This window comes from Cryptomeria japonica, chromosome 2 (genome assembly GCF_030272615.1).
Source record: "Cryptomeria japonica chromosome 2, Sugi_1.0, whole genome shotgun sequence".
Lineage (NCBI taxonomy): Eukaryota > Viridiplantae > Streptophyta > Pinopsida > Cupressales > Cupressaceae > Cryptomeria > Cryptomeria japonica.
Genome location: NC_081406.1, coordinates 399,666,481 through 399,685,966, shown reverse-complemented (window position 1 = coordinate 399,685,966; position 19,486 = coordinate 399,666,481). Strand labels below are relative to the sequence as shown.

The 19,486-nt window shown below is 34.7% G+C and overlaps 1 protein-coding gene across 1 annotated transcript in view; it reads left to right on the top strand.

Annotated features, from left to right (window-relative positions):
- LOC131064457 (DNA-directed RNA polymerase V subunit 1) overlaps positions 1-19,486 on the top strand; it is a 223,899-nt gene that overhangs the window by 65,154 nt on the left and 139,259 nt on the right. The window contains exons 9-12 of the mRNA XM_057998604.2: positions 12,683-12,844; positions 13,041-13,196; positions 13,311-15,116; positions 15,228-15,421. Coding sequence (XP_057854587.2) covers positions 12,683-12,844; positions 13,041-13,196; positions 13,311-15,116; positions 15,228-15,421 — 2,318 coding nt within the window. The remainder of the gene's footprint in view (positions 1-12,682; positions 12,845-13,040; positions 13,197-13,310; positions 15,117-15,227; positions 15,422-19,486) is intronic.

Sequence of the window (19,486 nt, the reverse complement as noted above, 5' to 3'; positions counted from 1 at the left end):
GGCAATTAAAAAGTACATGGACTACCCACTTATTTAGCGGAGTGCAACACGGAGATTACATCCAGTTCCACTTTTTCAGTGGGATGAGCAAATACTTTAACTAAAATATGAGACCATAGGCGGTACTAACATCGAGGGTATTACATGATGATATGAAATGCATTACAAATCATTGTTAGAGAACATTAACTTGCTGATCAATGCTGATATATAGTTCTGATCACAAATGTAAACTGCTGCAACAATCCGAAATGAACCAAATAACATGGATAACAAAATACTCATGTACCCAACAAAGATGAATCTTTAATAGAGGACACTAGATGCTAATTGAAGATTGGATATCACTTGGTTCTGCTGATAAACTGCTAAATTAGTATTGAACACACTATAAACTACTAGAGTTAATACCCGTAAGCACCCAACACAAATTAGAACTGAAACACCTCCTCAAATTGTATGAACAAAATGAAAAACAACTCAAAATGCCAAGGAACACCTCCAAAACGCTTGAAAACACAAGATATGTACCTCTAATAGATGAGACTAGATGCTGTTTGAAGTTTTGATATCACTTGGTTCTGCTGATTAACTGCCAAATTTGTATTGAACACATTGAGAGCAAACTATAAAGTACTAAAGACTGAAGAGCACACAGTTATACTGAGTGAGGGTGGGCGGTGGGTGAATCAATATAACAACAAATTTTACTGATTAACTTTATTAATCACAATAGCATTATTCACCAACTTTCAACACTCGTGCACATAAGAACACAATAACACAATGTTTTACATGGAAACCAAAATGGGAGAAAACCATGGCAAATTAATGTTTTTATATAATTCTTCTTTTACAATGTTTGTAGGCACCAACCCCTAAGTTTGTTTGTGAGCACCAACCCACTGGAAGCACCAACTCCCACAACTGAGCACCAACTCAGCAAGAGACACCACACCAATCTCTTATTTGATAGGCACCAACCTACGAATTCTTCAGTGGATGATATTGTTCTTTCTTCCTCACAAATCTGATTGCAACTTCTGATCTTGACTGATATATTTCTTTCCTTTACAAATCTGATCCAAGCTTATGTGTTATTCTTTCTTTACAAATCTGATCATAACTCAAGCAATAACCTTCCTTCACAAATCTGTTTACAAGTATGCACAATATTCTTTCTCAAGACTGGTCATAAAGATAGTAACATCTCCCCCCAAAATCTGTTCATAAACTTGCTCATAAAGTCTTCACATGTCTGCATATATTCCTTTTTAATTCTGAAATAAATTTCATTTTTGAGTCCTCTAAATTTTTTCTATATTCAGTCACAAATCTGCTGCATACTCACTCATAAAAAAAATACTCATTAAACAGCAATATGGCTGTTTACAAAAACACGAAGAATACTCCAAAATACTGTCACACACTTTTCAATCTGCACACAAATCTGATTTATAATCTGCAACAATTCTTCATCTCTTCACTTTGATTTCTTGAATGATATTCTTTATGTTCTTTATTCACATTATCCTTGTCACGTCTCCACAATCTGGTGTAAATGAATAGGTATGACGTTCATAATATACACCAGCTTTCTTCCTTATTCTTCGTCATTCACACTCCTCTTACAACCACTACAAAAATGATTTTAATCTTCTTTTTATATCTTTTATATGACCTTTCATAGAAAGGTTGTGTCTCTTTAATATGAAAAGTTTTGTGTCTTTTCTTTATTATATTAAAACATAAATCACATGAATCACACCTCTTCATTGACCCGTACCTTAAGAAAAGTAACTACACATCTTTTAACTAATCTGTGTTTCGAAGCTTTCTTATAACATTATCCACATGATTGTTAATTCATCGGATAGCATTTTCCCTCTTTATGGGACTTAATTCTCAATCATCATATATTAATCAACACCAGTCTTTTGATTACTAGTCTTTGTCAATTTAGCAACCAACCATATTGTTCGCATCCTTGTCTATGCTAATAAGTTTTACCACTTCCAAACATTACTTATTCAATGATAATTAATGTGCATTAATATATATTGCTTAACATATTGTAACTGCTGCTCATATATAGTTCCTTATTTATCACTGTGCATTTATGTTTAACTATCGCCCTTTCTCTTTCTTTATCTGTATTCGGCCTGCAGCAGTATTCCTAATGAAATCATTGCCATAGTGCGTAATAATTGTTTCCTCACTTTGACTTGTAGAATGTTTTCATCACTTATATGTATATTGAAATCCCTATGCTTGGGGACATCAATGTTGCTATTCCTTATTAAAGACGAAACTCATCATTGTTTATTATCTGCATCGCAGCTCCTTTAGTCACTTATTGTTTGTTAATAACCAAAGTAGAAGTCTTCATTATATAATCGCTGCTCATTAATTCGTTGCATAATATAATGAATTGATGCATAATATAATGAATTGATGCATTGTCTTGTAGAATATAGTCACTGGTTGCTATTTGGAATTACATAATCGCTGTCTTCACTGATTATTCTAATCACTGCCTTAATATTCATAGGAAAGTTGGCCCTCATTTAACTCCAGCACAATCGTATTCCTTCAACAATTATTTTTATTTTGCTGTTTGTTTGTTCTTCATGAAGTCGCATTATTTGTTTTTCAAGTCTCTGTTTTTCATCTTCAATATGCTATAGCTGTGCATTCTTACCACTCCATATCAAATCAGTCCTTAATAAAATTGCTGCCTTGCTGCTTGTTTAATGTAAACAAATCCTTGTTTTTTGTATCGCATAGACTCTCATTAAAAAACACTCGCTTATATTAACTTAGGAAATTAATATATATATGTTTTTGGATAAATGCCTAAGTGTTGTCAGAAAGAGATTTGCATAATCTGTATTGCCGTCCATTCGCTAACAGTCGGTTTTGTCTTTCTTCAACCATATCTGTCTACAACTAAATCTGTTTTGCAGATATCATTTATCATAGATGTCTTTCATTGTCAAACCATTTGGTTCCAATTGCATCAACTTCATTATAAAGATAATACAAGGAGCTTTCTCAAAGTACCAACAAAACTATTTGTCTTATAAACTTATCGCTGCATATTGACACCAATAACAATATTTTCACTCTTGACGTCAATGACAAATTTATCTATAACATTTTCTTCTTACCTTCTTGACATCAATGACAACACTTCCAACAATCTCCCCCTTTGTCATTGATGGCAACATGAGTCTTCTAATTTCTTCTCCATTCTATTTCTCTCCCACTTTGACATCAATGGCAAAGGGATGTCCATCAAACTTCTGTCCATGAATGTCTGATTGCAAACTTAAATCAAATTTTAAGAATATACTTCTCCCCGTACTAAAAATTCTTTGATGCTTCCCCTATCAAGGATTCTTTCTCCAAATACCTCCAAATACCTCCATTTTTTAAGCAATTAAAACTAAAGCTCCACTTGCAGGTGAAACTGTGATCTATGTTTGAAACAATCAAAATCAGCTAGGGTTTTTTTTGTCCCTGAAACCAATATTTTTGAGAGAGTTTTCGTTCTCAAGAAAATTGGATAAGAACACAGGTTCTCTTAGCACATAACAAATATCAAATCACGTCTTAACCTCACAAATTGTGCTTGAGATTGGAATGGCAGAATGCTTCCCAATGGGTGACTGACTGCTGTATATGTTCAATTGTGCATTTTGGCAATGAACCCGTAAGTCTCAGTAGCTGTGCCTGCCTCTGCACTGGAGGTATAATCTCTGCCAATCGCCTTGGCTTGAAATAGAATGATTGATATTTGCGCCAATGTAATAGCGCCGATTCTTCTTTAAGCTCCTTCCAGGCGAATTGCTTATATCTGAGACTCCCTTGCTACACTTGCTGAGGTTGTGAGAGTTGATGCCATCCCTGACAAAGGTCGCACTAGGCTCAGAATAATTTCCATGGCAGTTTGTAATTTGATAATGTAACTCTATTCAAGCCAGCACAGGTAATATTCAGTGATATTGTGTTTGATTGCTGAATTAATATTTCTCTATGACTTTGTATCTCCTAAGTGTACAAATATTTGATGCCATCTCCACAAATCAGGATTGTTGTTAATGCATAGATAGCTTCGGTAAGATAAATGATTGAATGAGAGATAAATGAAGTCTCTCATTCAATAATTTATCCTATCGATTATTCAAATGAATATCATCATGCCCTCAATTGATAAGCATTCTTTATTTATATAGAATTCCGATGTGATAATCTATTATATTAGTTGCATTCACCGATTAGCAAATCAGGATAACCATCGCAAAACCGATTTGATGATTATCGGTAAACTGAACATCAATTAGTATTTAATTATTATGCTTGAACCGCATATTATCTGGGAGACATAATAAACTCACACCGATTGATATCGGGTGTTAAGGAAAACATTCGAAGCATTAATATAACCATATACCGATCAGTATGACTTCGAATATAATATGCACCAATCAATGGTTAATGAATATAATCATTAGTTAAGTGATCGGTGTCTGTTAACATAGACTCCGATTCACTTCGGTTACCTTGCAATACCAAACGCCATAATTAATACCGATTGGCATATCGGTTAAACATGTTACGTAAGTCTCGAGTCGTATTGGGTTGGCAAATATGTTATGTGTTATGTGATCACCGATTAATATCGGGCTGACAAATATGTTAACACCGGTTGATATTATATACCAAAGGGTGCGATCAAGTAGTGTCTTGATCGGTCATGTCCATAAGACATGACCGGTCAAGGCACTGCTTGATCCTCCCCTCTCATATATATATATCATATGGCATTTAAGAAAAAGGACATAGAAATTATAAAAAGCTCCTCTCACCTGCCATACAAAAGTAGACAATCAGATTTATCATATAAGTAGACAGTACATAGATCAATAAAATATAACTAGAATATATCTTGCATATTGAATTGAGAATTGAACAACATTTACAATTGTAACCTCCTTTCTATAATGTTCCATGGCAACTCTTAAATGCTTTAAACTCACGGCTTTACCAATTTAAATGCCAACCTTAAAAAGGTCGTCCCAACACGAATCAAGCCCATACAAATATCATTCAGAACCATAGAATATAATATTATTTGCCAAAACTGGGAAAGCTTCGATTATTCTCTATATCAAATCCACCACAAATAATCCTTATGGCAAATAGAAATAATATTCAGAATAAATAAGCTTTTATTTTCCTAAATCAGATATAAGATATCTCAGATCTGCAAATACACTTTTTTACTGCAAATAGCATCATTCCATAAACATTAATCAAATTTGTCTCCAAAGGAGACTTCACAAATTTGCTCAATAGTGCTTGCTGCTTTGTAAATTCTCCATGGGAAGGGATGGGTTTTCATCCACACTTACAACTCCAAGGGTTTTCGTCCTCAGAAGTTAATAAATTATCATATGTTTGTAATGTATATATGGTTGTACTGGCAGTTGCCTTTACACACTTTCTTCATATTTCTATATTCAACGGTTTACCTGGCCAAGACTTGTATTATTGACCATTTTGATTTGAATCAAGGAATGACTCATGCCAGTAATTTGCATGTTCATTTTGTTTATCATGCATTCCAATGAAGAAGCATAGATATGGCTAGTGCATGCTTGTGTTACACATTACACACACTACAGAATATGTGTGGCATATGGTCGTCATGGACACTCGGAGTGTACATACTCATTTGCATGGCATTAATCATAGTAGCAGATTGAGTAGAAGTGTGATCCTAAGCACCATATCCTCTCACCTTGACCATCTCAAAATTTGGGTGATTAGATGTATTAGAGACCATAGAAGCAATAGTCTGCAAAAAATCATTATTATACCCGATTAATCCTAAATCTTGGAGCCAGCTGATTTATTCCCCGAGAAAATCCCAATTCACGAAAAAATCGTTGACCAATCATTGACCCAATTTTAAATGATCTTCTTCATTTAAATCACGTTAAAATCATTTAAAAAACCCCCAAAAATGGCAAAAAAAAAGTGAAAAAATTGCTGTAAAAACTCGCAAAACCCTAGAAAATCTCGTGAAACTACTGAATTGCTCAGAAATAGGGTTGATCAGAGACAAAATCAGAGTCAATGTGGAATCGATGTTGAAACTTTTTGTTAGCTTGGTCTGATCCCAGAGAGACCACTTATAGAGGATCTCTTCTCATGAGGCCATTTTCGGGAGGTCATAATTCCCCACATTTCACTTGTTGAAACCCACGAGCTCAACAGCCCAACAAAGGTAAAAAGCCTGCAATCTTAATGGCCCAACAAGGGTTTAAACCTTGGTGGCTGCCTCACCAATGGAGTGTTTCCACCACAACAGTAAACGTCCAAAGACATGTATCATATATAGATTTAGATATATGATTTTTAATTTATAATTGATATGGTTAATTTTTGCTCAAACAAAGACCTACAATTCATTATGTGAGGAATATATCCAAGTACTCCACGAAATAAATCCGAATGACAACAAACAAACTTACATACTTGTAATAAAACAGCCCTTAACACATAATCATTAAAATTTGTCTATACCTAAAATAGTAGTTACAAGATAGGTATTGCCAAAACCAGTGGCTTGCTAATCTTTTACTTCAGCTAAACAAATGCCTTTTGTTGAATTCTACCCCATATAAAAGACTTACCAATTGCCATCAGGGAGTATAAACTATTGCAACTATGGAATATGACTTGATAAGCTCTCTCAAATATTGAACTACCCCTAGAAAACTCCTTGCCTCAATCACAATGAAAGTCTTGGATCACTTCAAAATGGCTTCCACTTTTACCAAATTCTTAACAATAGCTGGATCGCTGTCTCATAAATTTTGATCTCAGCTACTTCATAGACTTAGCTAATATTTGATCTCAGACTTAGACAACTTTTTGGTGTATTTGGTGATTGCCCTTTTAAAAAGTTAACTGAATATTTGCCTATGTAATCAACAATATGAATATAAACAACAAAAATCTATTTTCTACAATTCATGGGTTAAATTCTATTTTATTTACTCTCTATATTTCTATGCTATGGAAATGCCCTTAAGTTAAATGAAAAGTAGTTTGTGTTTATTTTTCTACAATTTTTTATGCTTTTTTAAAATCCAATTTTTTACCCATTTTTTCAAAAAATCGTATACTTTTGGTTTGCTGATTTTTTTCCCCAATTGATTTTTGCTGCTATGATATAAAGCATTGCAATTGTGGAATATGATTTGATAAGCTTTCTAAAATATTGAATTGACCCTACAAAACCTACAAAACCCGGGGACGCGTCCCCTACCTGAAAACCCCCGTCCCAGTCCCGGGGACGTTTCGGGGACTTGGGAACGGCCAGGGGACGTCCCCCCCCTCCCCAAATTGTCAGAATTTTGAGGGGACGTTCCCAGGGACGGTTGGGGACAACTTCCCTAGTTGTGGGGGACGTCCGTATGTCCCGGGGACGGCTGGGGACGGATTGGGGACGGCTAGACGTCCCCCACATCTAGAGCTAGGGAAAAATATTAAAAAAAAAAAAGTCGTATTTTCAATTTTTTTTTAATTTTTCTAACATGGGCCCTCTATATTGAAAAAATTTAAAAAATGACTATCAATTTTTTTATTATTGAATTTGAATAGTTATGAAATCAAAATACGACTATCTATATTTTATTATTTTTCTAACATGGGCCCTCTATCAAAAATTATAAGGCAACATTAAATTTAATTCATATCAAATATTTATAATTTTAAATTAATTCATATTATAAATTTTAAAATTTATAAATAGAAAATAAATTAAATAATAAATATTATACTTTGCTTTTTAGTATTTACTTAGTACTATTTTGATTTCCATATCGCAATTGACAATAAAACAATATGGCAGCAGTGTGGCCTTTGGGCATTTTGTATGTTATTTCATTAATATCTATTATGATATGCATATTGACAATGTGAATGAATTGAAATTCTGAATTATGAGTGCATATTGAGTATTGAGTCTATTGATAATGTTGTATCTTCGATGTTTGCATTCTAAAATGTTTTCATAGTATCATACACATGCTATATCCATGTTTTCATACGAATATAATGTATAGATGCATGCTTTATCCATGTTTTCATATGAACATTTAGAATTTTCCCTATATTTTATATAGCCGTCCCCTTTGCCGTACCCCTCCCGTCCGGGAAACTTGGGGTAACGTAGTACAAAACTCCTTGCCTCAAACACAATGAAATTCTTGGATCATTTCAAAATGGCTTCCGCTTTTACTAAATTCCGAACAGTAGCTGGATTGTTGTCTGTTATGTTTTGATCTCAGTTACTTCATAGACTTGGCTAATATTTGATCTCAGACAACTTTTTGGTGTATTTGGTGACTGCCCTCTTAAAAAGTTAATTGAATATTTGCCTTTTGCCTATGTAATCAGCAATATGAAATTATGAATATAAACAACAAAAATATATTTTCTACAATTCATGGGTTAAACTCTATTTTATTTTCTTTATATCATAGGAAATGCCCTTATGTATTTTTTAAAGTAGTTTTTGTCTCTTTTTCGACAATTTTTTATTTATTTTTAAATTCAATTTTTTCCCCAAATGATTTTTGCTGCTAATGCTTGTTGCTTGGTTTTCAGGTGAGATTATTTGGCAAAAGGTAGTGGTGGTCCTTACACCTTTTACAATAACTACACCATCTCTATTGAAACAGCTAGTGACAGCGTTTTGAAGAATAACAAGTTCTTTTTTTTTCATAACCTATAATAGAAAAAAGCAAAGTTAGGCTAGTTAAAAGGTGTTTCATTAATTTTGTTTCTCTACAATTAGATTATTATAATTTATTCACATTCATGCGACATTTTTGCCATTCTAGTGCCAACAAGTAGTTTTTGATCTGGTAACATCATCTAAAACAAGCTGTTTTGGTTTAATATGAAAGCCCAAACCATTGCAAATATTAGATTTTCAAAGTTTATTTATTCAACATCACCAACCAGTTTTTGATCCAAAAATGTCATCATTTAAGACAAGCCTGTTTGGTTTAATATGAAACACCACATGATTGTAAATCGATCTCTCCACCTCCCTTATCAGAATCTACCAGACTCTTTATTTGTTGAACATCAATACAGTGTCATTTTAAAGTTTTTTCAATATTAACACATTTTCTTTATGAAGCATAAATTAGTAACATAGTTGCTCTAAAGAGATTTCTACTTGAGGAAGGCACCTAATTCATTTAACATAATCCCATAATTCAAGGTCGAAGTGTCTTCTAAATTTTGTAGCAGAAGGCTGAAAGGATTTTTATGACATGGTATATGTTTTTTTTTTTGAGAATTAGGGGTTCTGGAAAATATTTTTAATTTCTTGCCAATAAAAATATTATGGAAGCACTTTGATTGATTTTCTGTGGTGGAAAATCAGTGCTTGAAAGATGACTCTTTTCTGCTTGTCACAGACTTTGGTTATGCAGATTTTGATCATTTAATCCCTCTGGAAAAGAAAAATAGCTGCTTGGAAGCAAGGAACACTAGTTCAGGACTATGCATCAGCAGAACAAAATTATGATGGAAGGGTAGAAAATCAATGTTGCTGAAAAATCTTGACAAACTGCTTCTAGTCTTGAAAACTCTCCAAAATGGTGCTGGAAATGACCTTAAAAACCTGACAAAATCAGAAAAATACATCTTGTTGCTGCATTGAACCACGGATGGAAATGTTTGTGAAGTTTACAAGGGTGGCATCTTTGCCGTAATATTCTCCCTTTTCTGCATTAGCTGACAAGGAACAGTGAGATGCAAATTTCTCTCCTTGAATTTTCCTTGGAAATTGAACTGGGGTGCACCTTTCTGATATGCTAGCCAGGAAACAAGGTCGAATTTTTTTAGTGGCATCAAAGCTTGGAGATGGGTTAACCCTCGTGAATCATGCCAAGGTTTAGTTAGAACAGCTCACCTTTCGATAGGTCTAGATTTTTCAAGACAATGCCATCATTTTGACTGACCAAAATATTGATAAATTAGCCCAGGCTAATTCTCATGAACTTATAGTCAGTTTTGGATATTCTGGCAGAACTTTGTAGTGGCAAAACTTATTCGAAAGTGCACCTAATTTTTTTGTCTTTATCTCCCTTTCTTTAGGTGCAGTTATCTTGGCAATTAGGCATGTTATGACTGCTCCAAATGTGGGCTTAGCTTACGACTTATCTTCCCTCTTTCTTTTTATTTGGTGGATCTTTACTTATTGCCAATCTTTCTAGTTGGTGGATGTTTACTCAGTTTTTGCCCATGTTTTAGGTGCACTTTTCTCATAACTCAGCTATTTTTTGCATGCTGTTCAAAGTCAATTAGATGCCCTAAATCCCAGGTGCGTTTCACTAACATTGCCATCAAAGGCTTATGTTTGATGAGATTTTCTGTGCTTTAGGCTGCTTATAATTGCATCTCTTTAACTTGAAATCCCTGACCTTTGCCCTAGGCAAAAACTGATAGCATCTTTGCCAGTTTTTGCATGCTTGAGCAGAAATCTTTGATGGTCAAACCATTTGAAAAATCTGTCGCATATCAATATAATAGAATTTAGTTTTTATAATCTAAAATTTATGTTCAAAGTTCAAACAATATATTTTGAGCAGGTGATGCAGGAGAAAGAAAAATGATATAATTTTATTTCTATAACCTAAACCTGATGTGTAATTCTTATTCCGAGAGCAGCAACACAATGAATGTTTATAATTGAATCATGCCATATTTTATCTTCTCGTTGGATTCTGGTGGGTGCATCTTGGGAATTAATCAGACATTTAGGAGGTCATGGAATTAACCCCTAAGCATACGCCTATAATGAGTTCTGTCTCAAGGCATGGGCATCTTCGGACTTAATCCTACATTGAGGAGGTCATGGATTTAATTTTTAAACAAAGCTCGATGACGAATTTCTACATTGAGGGTCATGTTGCTAATTTATCTTTCAACTTGCATATTGAATCATGGAAAACTGAAACCCTTGTGAAATGGTAAGAGTTTTTCTTTCCTAATCATATCTGCTAATTATCTATCCATTGTTAGATTTATGATGTTTGGGGAAAATCTGATCCTTCTAATGCATGCAAGACACAGCTCATTTGAGCTTTCTTAGTTGCACCATTTGATTTAGGTTTGGTAAAAGTTAGCTTCTCTTAATGTTGTTCAAGGACTGATGTCAGTTTCAATGCCCGTGCTTGTGCTTTATTTTGTTTGCATTTCTTATTATTTATGTTTTGTTAATGTCACCATTAGTTTTGTATGTCTCATTATTCATTAATATGGATGGCCCTTTTTATTTAATTTATTATAACCAACTCATTCATGAAACCTTGTTGTAACATCCAATATATCCAAATCAAAACTGTGATTGAAGGCATGCCGAGGGTTGCCATGGCTGTCTTTGCAAGTCTTTTGTATGTGCTTTTGCCATCCCAAATAAGGGTTCTCTGAGCAACTCAATATCAGATCGCATGCTTTAATAATATTGACTGTCTTTGATTCAATAGCCTTACCTTTCTGAAGTAGAAAAGATTAAATTTCTTGCACCAAGTTACAGGAAGATGGGCTTTTTAAACTGAAACTTTAACTGGGAAGGTTCATCTAATTATGCATCATTCTGTCATGCTAGAAAAGGATAGATCCATTTATGCACGATGGGTTTGCTTGGATTTCAACCTAGATATCTTTTTGTCTGAATATTAAGTTGCAATATGCATGGTTTTGTTAAGAGTTGCAATAGATTCTCCTCTTTGTCAATGACTATAATGGAGAAGAAGTATTTATCATAGTTCTGTTCAGTAGTGCTGTAAATGCTTTCTTCTTGCCATTGCACAATAAGAGTTTTTTGGCATCTCAATATTTAGACTATATGCTTTAACATATGGATTGTTTTGATTCGATATCAGGGTAACATGGGGATGCATAGCTCCCTAGCCACCCAAACCCATTTATTGGGTAAAATATTGAATTTCAATGTCACATGTAGGTAAACTTGTAAAATATTCAGATTAGAGAGAGAGAGAGGTTGCAATATATATGTTAAATACTAATAGCCTTACCATGCTATCCTACTAGAAAGAATAATTGAGAGAGAGAGAGAGAGAGAGAGAGAGAGAGAGAGAGAGAGAATATGCATGTTAAATAGCCTTACCATACTGTCTTGTTAGAAAGAATAATTGAAATATGCACCATGGTATCCTGTTAGAGCACAAGCTATATCTCTTAGAACACAAGCTATATCTCTTCTTTTATGAATATTATGTTACAATTTCCTTAGTTCTATTAACAGTTGTATTGGGTTCTCATCTTTGTGAAAACACAACAGAGAAGATGCAACGATCCTTTGTCTCCAATAACAGTTAGCTAAACAGTATAGGAGGTTGATAAGTAGAATTCATGTTTAGGTTTTTGGCAAATTGTTGTTTTTAAAATTATTTGAACTGAAATGTTTTGGAGATAATGGCTATTGTTTTATGTTATAAATTACTTGAACTTTATTTTTTAATTTTTTTGAAATCAACTATCCTTGAATGACTAGAAATAAGGATGAAGGAAATACTGGTTTTCATTTTCCATGTAATAAATTTATTCCTATTTTATATGGTAGGCTATGAAGATCCTGGAACAAATACCTGACAAGGTTCTGAAGAAGCTAGGCACAAATGAGTCTGTAAAACAGCCAGGGGCATTTATTTTAGAGTGCCTTCCAGTACCTCCGAACTGTGTACGGATTCCTGATATGTGGACAAAGACAACAATAATGGCATCAGTGAGTAATATATTTTCTAGGTGGAAGTTGGTTAATATATGGACTAGGTCAACAATGCTCATACTTGTTCTTGTCTCTTTGTAGAATCATGCTTATCCATCATGTTGGCATTTATAGAAACCTTGATATCTGGTGGGCAATTCGTTGATATTGTAACTGAATTATAATGGTTATACTTGTTCTCATTTCTTTCCAGGATAATGCGACACTAGTGTTAAGGAAAATACTTAATGTTTCTGAGGAGATTAGAGGCTCACGATCCGGAAAAGTTAGCTTCATGTCTCACGAAGCTGAGTTTAAGGAGCTACAGTCCTTGGTCACACAGTATCTACGAGTAAAGGGTGCTCCAAAGGTATATTTAATGAAGAGACTTGTGAGTTGTAACGAAGGCTGTCTTCACTTTCTGTTATTTAGGTTTTTTTAAAATCGAATAACAAGTATTTTAATTATGCTTTATATTATTTAGGTACCTGGGAGCAAGGAACCTCTAATCAATTTGGGAAGATTAACAAAAAGCACTGATTCATTTTCTAACATGTGGCTGGACAAAATTCGGTCGATTTTTCTTAAGAAAAGTTGTGGTCTATCATCTCGTGCTATAATAACAGGAGATGCATATACAAGTATAAACGAAATAGGTATTCCTGCAGAAATTGCAAAGAGAGTGACAATAGAGGAGTGTGTCAACATCTACAACAAGGACAGGTTACAGAGAATTGTGGATAAAGGACACTGCAGAACCTTTGTGGATAAGGATGGAAAGCATTGTTCAAATGAGTTTGTGAAAACATTAAAAAAAATTGAAATTGGTGAGGTCATCAATCGTGGGCTCCAAGATGGGGACATTGTTTTAATTAACCGAGCTCCAACTATCCACAAGCACTCATTGCTGGCCCTGAGAGCATATATTCATCCTGGACGTACTATGATAATAAATCCTCTTATATGTGCCCCGCTTGGTGCAGATTTTGATGGAGACTGCCTTCATGTTTTTTATCCAAAATCTCTTGAATCTCGAGCCGAGCTTTCTGTACTATTAACTGTGGATCAGCAACTGTTTAACTCTCATTGTGGAGAGGCAAATTTTGCTCTAACAGTTGATACTGCTCTTGCTGCAAATCTTCTACCTTGTATTTCCCTTATAAATAAAACTACTATGTATCAGTTGTCCATGTGGACTTCAGCAAGTTTACCTGGGCCAGCAATATTTAAGGTGCATGATGGAGGGCCATTTTGGACGGTAAACCAGATTCTTCAGATGGCTATGCCACCTGATTTCAATTGCATTGAGAAAGAATTTTCCATAAATAATAGTGAAATAATATCCTCCAATGTAAGCCAAATGAAATCGCAAACATTTTCAGAATTGTTCAATGCTATTGCTCGACACAAAGGTCCAAAGACAGCTGTTAAGAGTATGGACATGGTTGAATGTTGTTTGATTGAGTGGCTGTCCCAAGAAGGATTTAGTACAGGCCTTGATGACTTGGTTGTTATATGTGATATATCCTGCAGAAACAAATTTATGAAGGAGATGGAGAACAAGCTCAATGCAATTTCTCAGCTTATGAAGCACATGAGAGGAGCATACGTGAATGCTATAGTATCACAAGTGCAAAAACATTTAATTGAAGTTCAAGAATCAATTACAAAGGTCATGTCAAGTACAAATTCTTATGTTTTGATGGTGGAAAGTGGAAACGCTCGATCTATAAGTAAAGTGGTTCAGCAGGTTGGATTTTTAGGGCTTCAGTTGTTCCCAGGAAGGCAGGCTTTTCCTAGTGAATGGCGCAACAGGCTTTCTTCACACATTCCATTTACTGGTTCTTATTCCTTTGACTGCGATGGGAAATATGATTCACCGGAGGTTTACGGTTTGATCAAATCATCATTTGTTAATGGATTGAACCCTTGCGAGGCATTTATACATTCTCTCTCATGTAGAGAAGGTCTTTTGGGTCAGAAAATGGGATTAAGAGAACCAGGAACACTTTTCAAAAACTTAATGGCCTTTCTGCGTGATTTAACAATTTTCTATGATGGAACAGTCAGGAATGCATGTGGAAAATTTCTGGTTCAATTCCAATATGGAAGCAGAAGCTGTTTAGGAACTGATCATTTGCCACAACAGTGCAACTATGAAAATAGATTGGATGCATTACCTCCAGGAGAACCTGTAGGTATACTTGCTGGCACAGCAATTGCAAACCCAGCCTATAAAATGCTGTCAGGTGCTGCTCAAAATGGCATATCACCATTGGATATCCTTAAGGTGATTTAAAATCTGCCTTGTGTTTTAAGGATCATGATTGTCTAGTTAGCAATTTAGTTCAGGAATATTAGTTCGCATATAAAACATTGAGATTCAAGCAAATGACAACAGGAAACATTAATGAGGACATATTCTCCTTTGCGACCAAATGTTCATCCGGAAATTCGAGCAAGTGATCGACGGGTAATTCTTCACATGAAAAATTGCTGCAGTGATGAAAGACATTGTGAGCAGAAAGCTGCAATAATTCAAGAGCATCTAAAGAAGGTTCCTTTGAAGGACTTTGCTGTATGCATTTTTATTGAGTGAGTAGGCTTACTCAATATTGCCTTTTGTTTATGTTGAGTTTTTCTAGTTATGCTATCTTATCTTCAGGATTTCAAGTTTATATTTTGTTCATTGTAAACATTTGATCAAATAAACTGGGATAGATTGATATAGAGTTACGCTATTAACTCATTTATGAGCATTGATTTAAGCCAGAAGCACATCTAGCCACTGTAAGGGCAAGGCTGGTAAGCTGATTTTTCTTAGAAGTTGAGCCCACGATGAGGTACTTTCATGAGAGCTTGACATGAAGGGCACTGGGCTTTCGAGAGATTATTAGAGAATTATTGTTTGTTCTAAATTCAAAGTCGGGTTTCTTTTGTCATTAAAATAGTATTCCATTCACTGGCTATATTCAGATTGTTTGATTATGGCATTGACTACTGTTAATATACTGCATAAACTAGAATATTCGAGGTTTTCTTAAATGTTCAGATCATTTGAATTTTGCTTTGCATATTGTTGTCTGAAAGCATATAAATCAGATAAAAGTGTCATTTAACAGTCGTCTAAATGGTTGTTTGCCTTTCTATAGCAGTCATAGATAAGTCAGGTTTATTTTGTCACTAAAATTTGTAGGTAAGTCAGGTTTATTTTGGTACTAAAATATGTATCTTGTACAAATGGCAAAATGCAGACTATTTTATGATTGGTATTAACTACTGGTATATATTTTAGAAACCAGATTATCTGAGGTTTCCAATAAACGTTCAAATCGTTTGACTCTTCCTCTGCATTTGGTTGGCTGAAAGCATTTAAATCAGAAACAAGTGCGCTTTGTCAGTAATGTTTGTCCAATGGCCATATATCTTTCTATATGGCAATCTGTCTGTTTTGATTTGTAATTGAGAGTAGTCTATAGGGCAGCAATCCATAGTGATGTTGATGGACAGCAACCCAGATGGTATCCAAGGGCATTGCATTTGGCATGCTTCCTTTTGCTATGCTGGGCAAGGTTGACATGTGCAAGTCCTCGCCATTTGGCCAGGCCATCATGCAGGCTTTACTTTGTAATGTCCCCAAATTATGAATTCCCAAATTTTGTCCTCATTGAAGTGGCATAGGGGTTAGAGATAGCTGTCACTTTAATTGTAACCCTACAAGTAAGTTAGGAAATACACAATTATAATTTATTAAATAGATCTGTTAATTAGGAAACACCAATCATACATATATGAAGCATAGTCCTAATTACAAGATTAAATTATGCTTGAGAGAGTTCAATCATAGAAGGGCATAGAATAGGGTGACTAGATAGGGTGCCCTAGAGACCCTCTACTCTAGATCCAAGGGTGGACCTTATCCCCCTTGGCCTCAATTGGCCCATGCCATCCATATGAGGTGGAATACCTAGTGAGGTATCCTATAATTGTTCCCCTTAATCTTGTCACCCCTATTGTCTCATGATTAATGCATCCATTCACCATGATAGAGAACACGAGGGCCATCACAATAGGGCACCCTGAAAGTCTATCCTTCATAGGCCCAAAGGCAGTACGACGGTTCCCTTTATACCCCTTTGGCCTTATGGGACTCCCCGGTCTTATACCATGAGGTGGCATACCTAGAAGATAACCCCAACAATGTTCCCCTATTTGGAATCCTCTCTCCCTCTATCATGGCTGCAAATACTTAGAATACATGCAAATATACTAGTAGACATTGAGAACATATGCAGGAATATATATGACATCTAAGTTGAAGGTTCCATAGGTTTGCCCTGCCATTTCTAGATAGGATATGTATTGGAAACTGGTACGCCCAAAAAACCTTGTAGATTAGTACAAGGTTCGGTTTTTATCAACCTGAACCGTTTCTAATGAATTTCCCCCAATTTTCAATGAATCCAACATCGAACAGGAGTTTCCAAAATGAATTTGATTGTTCATGCGATTTTAGAAATGTTTTTTTTCCAGTTTTTTCAATGGTAAAAGAAACCTTCTATTTTATTTGAGGATTTGCATAATAAAAATGGTGGAGTGTGGACATCTAAGAGTAAAAGCAAGAGCAAAACACAAGTGGAGGACGTAGGAGCAAATGAAAACGCGAGCAAGTTCTCAAGCTTAACGAGGGACCGGTTGTAGAAGAATATATCACACGATTTGCACCAAGTTCTCGGTGAAGCGCTCACAGAAGAATCCATCGCATGGTTCACACAAAGTTCTCCATTAAGAGCTTGCAGAATCCATCACCGGGTAGACTTTTCTTTTTACGATAAAGAATAAATGCTTTAGAAGAAATTAATCGAAGTTACATTAATTTTATAATTTTAATAGTTTTACTTTTATTTTTGCTTTCAAGTTTCCAACTATTAAAATTTAATGTTAAATTATTTTTTTCTTTCGTATTGTTTATTAAATTTAATAATATAATTATTATTATACAATGTGTATATAATTGGTTTTTAATTTTATAATTATTAAATTATTATTAATATAATATTTGTAAATTGTTATTAGCATTTATCATTTATGATTTACATTTGTAATTTTCATCAAACCTTATATTAATTTAGTAACATTTAAAATGAATAGTACTATAGTATAACTATAAATGATAAATTTATTTATGTTATTGAAAATATAATTATATTAATTAATTTTTTAAAATAAATCAAATATTTAACATTTATTTCTATTGTTTAATAAATGTTTTTTGAATTTGTTGTTAACAGTATAATGGCAACCAATGCTAGCTCTCCTAGCTTCAAAACCGATCCAAAGTCACCTTTATGGAAATATGTACAAATGATAGAACAAGTAAAAAGGGGTGGAACATTTGTTTGGATATGCAATTTTTGTAATGTGAGGTACAAAAGCTTATATAGTTGTGTGAAAGCCCATCTATGTACAATTCCCTAGCAAGGTATCAAAGCTTGTTCAGGAAAGGATAATAATGGATTACCACCTCAACAAATAGCTGGATATATTAGAGAGCAAGAGGAAGCAGATGCAAAGAGTTTCTCATGACACAAACCATCCTTTGAGGAAAGGAAGTGGATCAAGTAGGCGTCATCCTTCTCCATCTCATAATGACTTTCTGGATGTTGTAGTAGAGAGCCACCCATTTTTGGGTAGAATTGAAGAACTTGTTAGTGTGAAGAGAAGCAAGGGGCCATTCGAGAGAGCATTCAGAATGAAGCCAAAGAGATTGTAGAGCAAAGTTTTGCAAGATGTTTATATGCAAATATTTTGTCATTAATGTTGTATGATCACCATATTGGCAAGATATGTTGAGAAAATTAAATGAGGCTCCACAAGGGTGCACGAGGCCAGGTTATGAAAAGGTGCGTAGTACCTTACTAGCTGTAATGTCCCCTTTTTGCTCTAGTTTGTTTTCGGGGCCGTTAGCCTATTCCGGAGATCCATAGACTAGTCGGAAGCAGAAATTAGGGTTTCCTACCTCTGGGAGGATGTTTCTGCAGTTTCGAAGGCTTTCATGTTGGAATTTGTCAGTTTGGATTCTGGATTCCTTCTGGGTTTTTAGAAAGATTCACAGTGAGGGTACATGCATAGCAAGTTATGGAGTTTGACCAACTTACTATTTTTAGTAAGTGGAGGCAGAAACAATTGAGTTCTTTGGCTTTTTCTGGGTTTTCTGAGAGCTTTGCGATGGTATAACATGCAAACCAATCCGAGGACCTTTTCGAGACTTACTATTTTTAGTAAGTTTGGTAGCTGCTCAGAATGTGGCAAAAATCACTTTGGAAACACTTACTATTTTTAGCAGCATGCTATTAATAGTAAGTACTATTTTTGGCAGGGATTATGCAACTTAGCTCAGTGGCTATTTCTGACAGTATTATTTTGGCAAGATCCTGTATTCACTTAGATGACTATTTTTAGCAATTCAGTTCAGTTTTGGTGATTTCAAGCACTTCAGTCTCCGGTTCAATTTGGCAATAATCAGTATTTGAGGAGAAGGTATTTTTAATATATTAATAACTTAGGCATGAGGTATTAATATTTGATTATTTTATGGATGGACGACTTAGGAGGGGAGAAAATATTAATTTTATCCTAAGTCTATTTGGGCGAAATTTG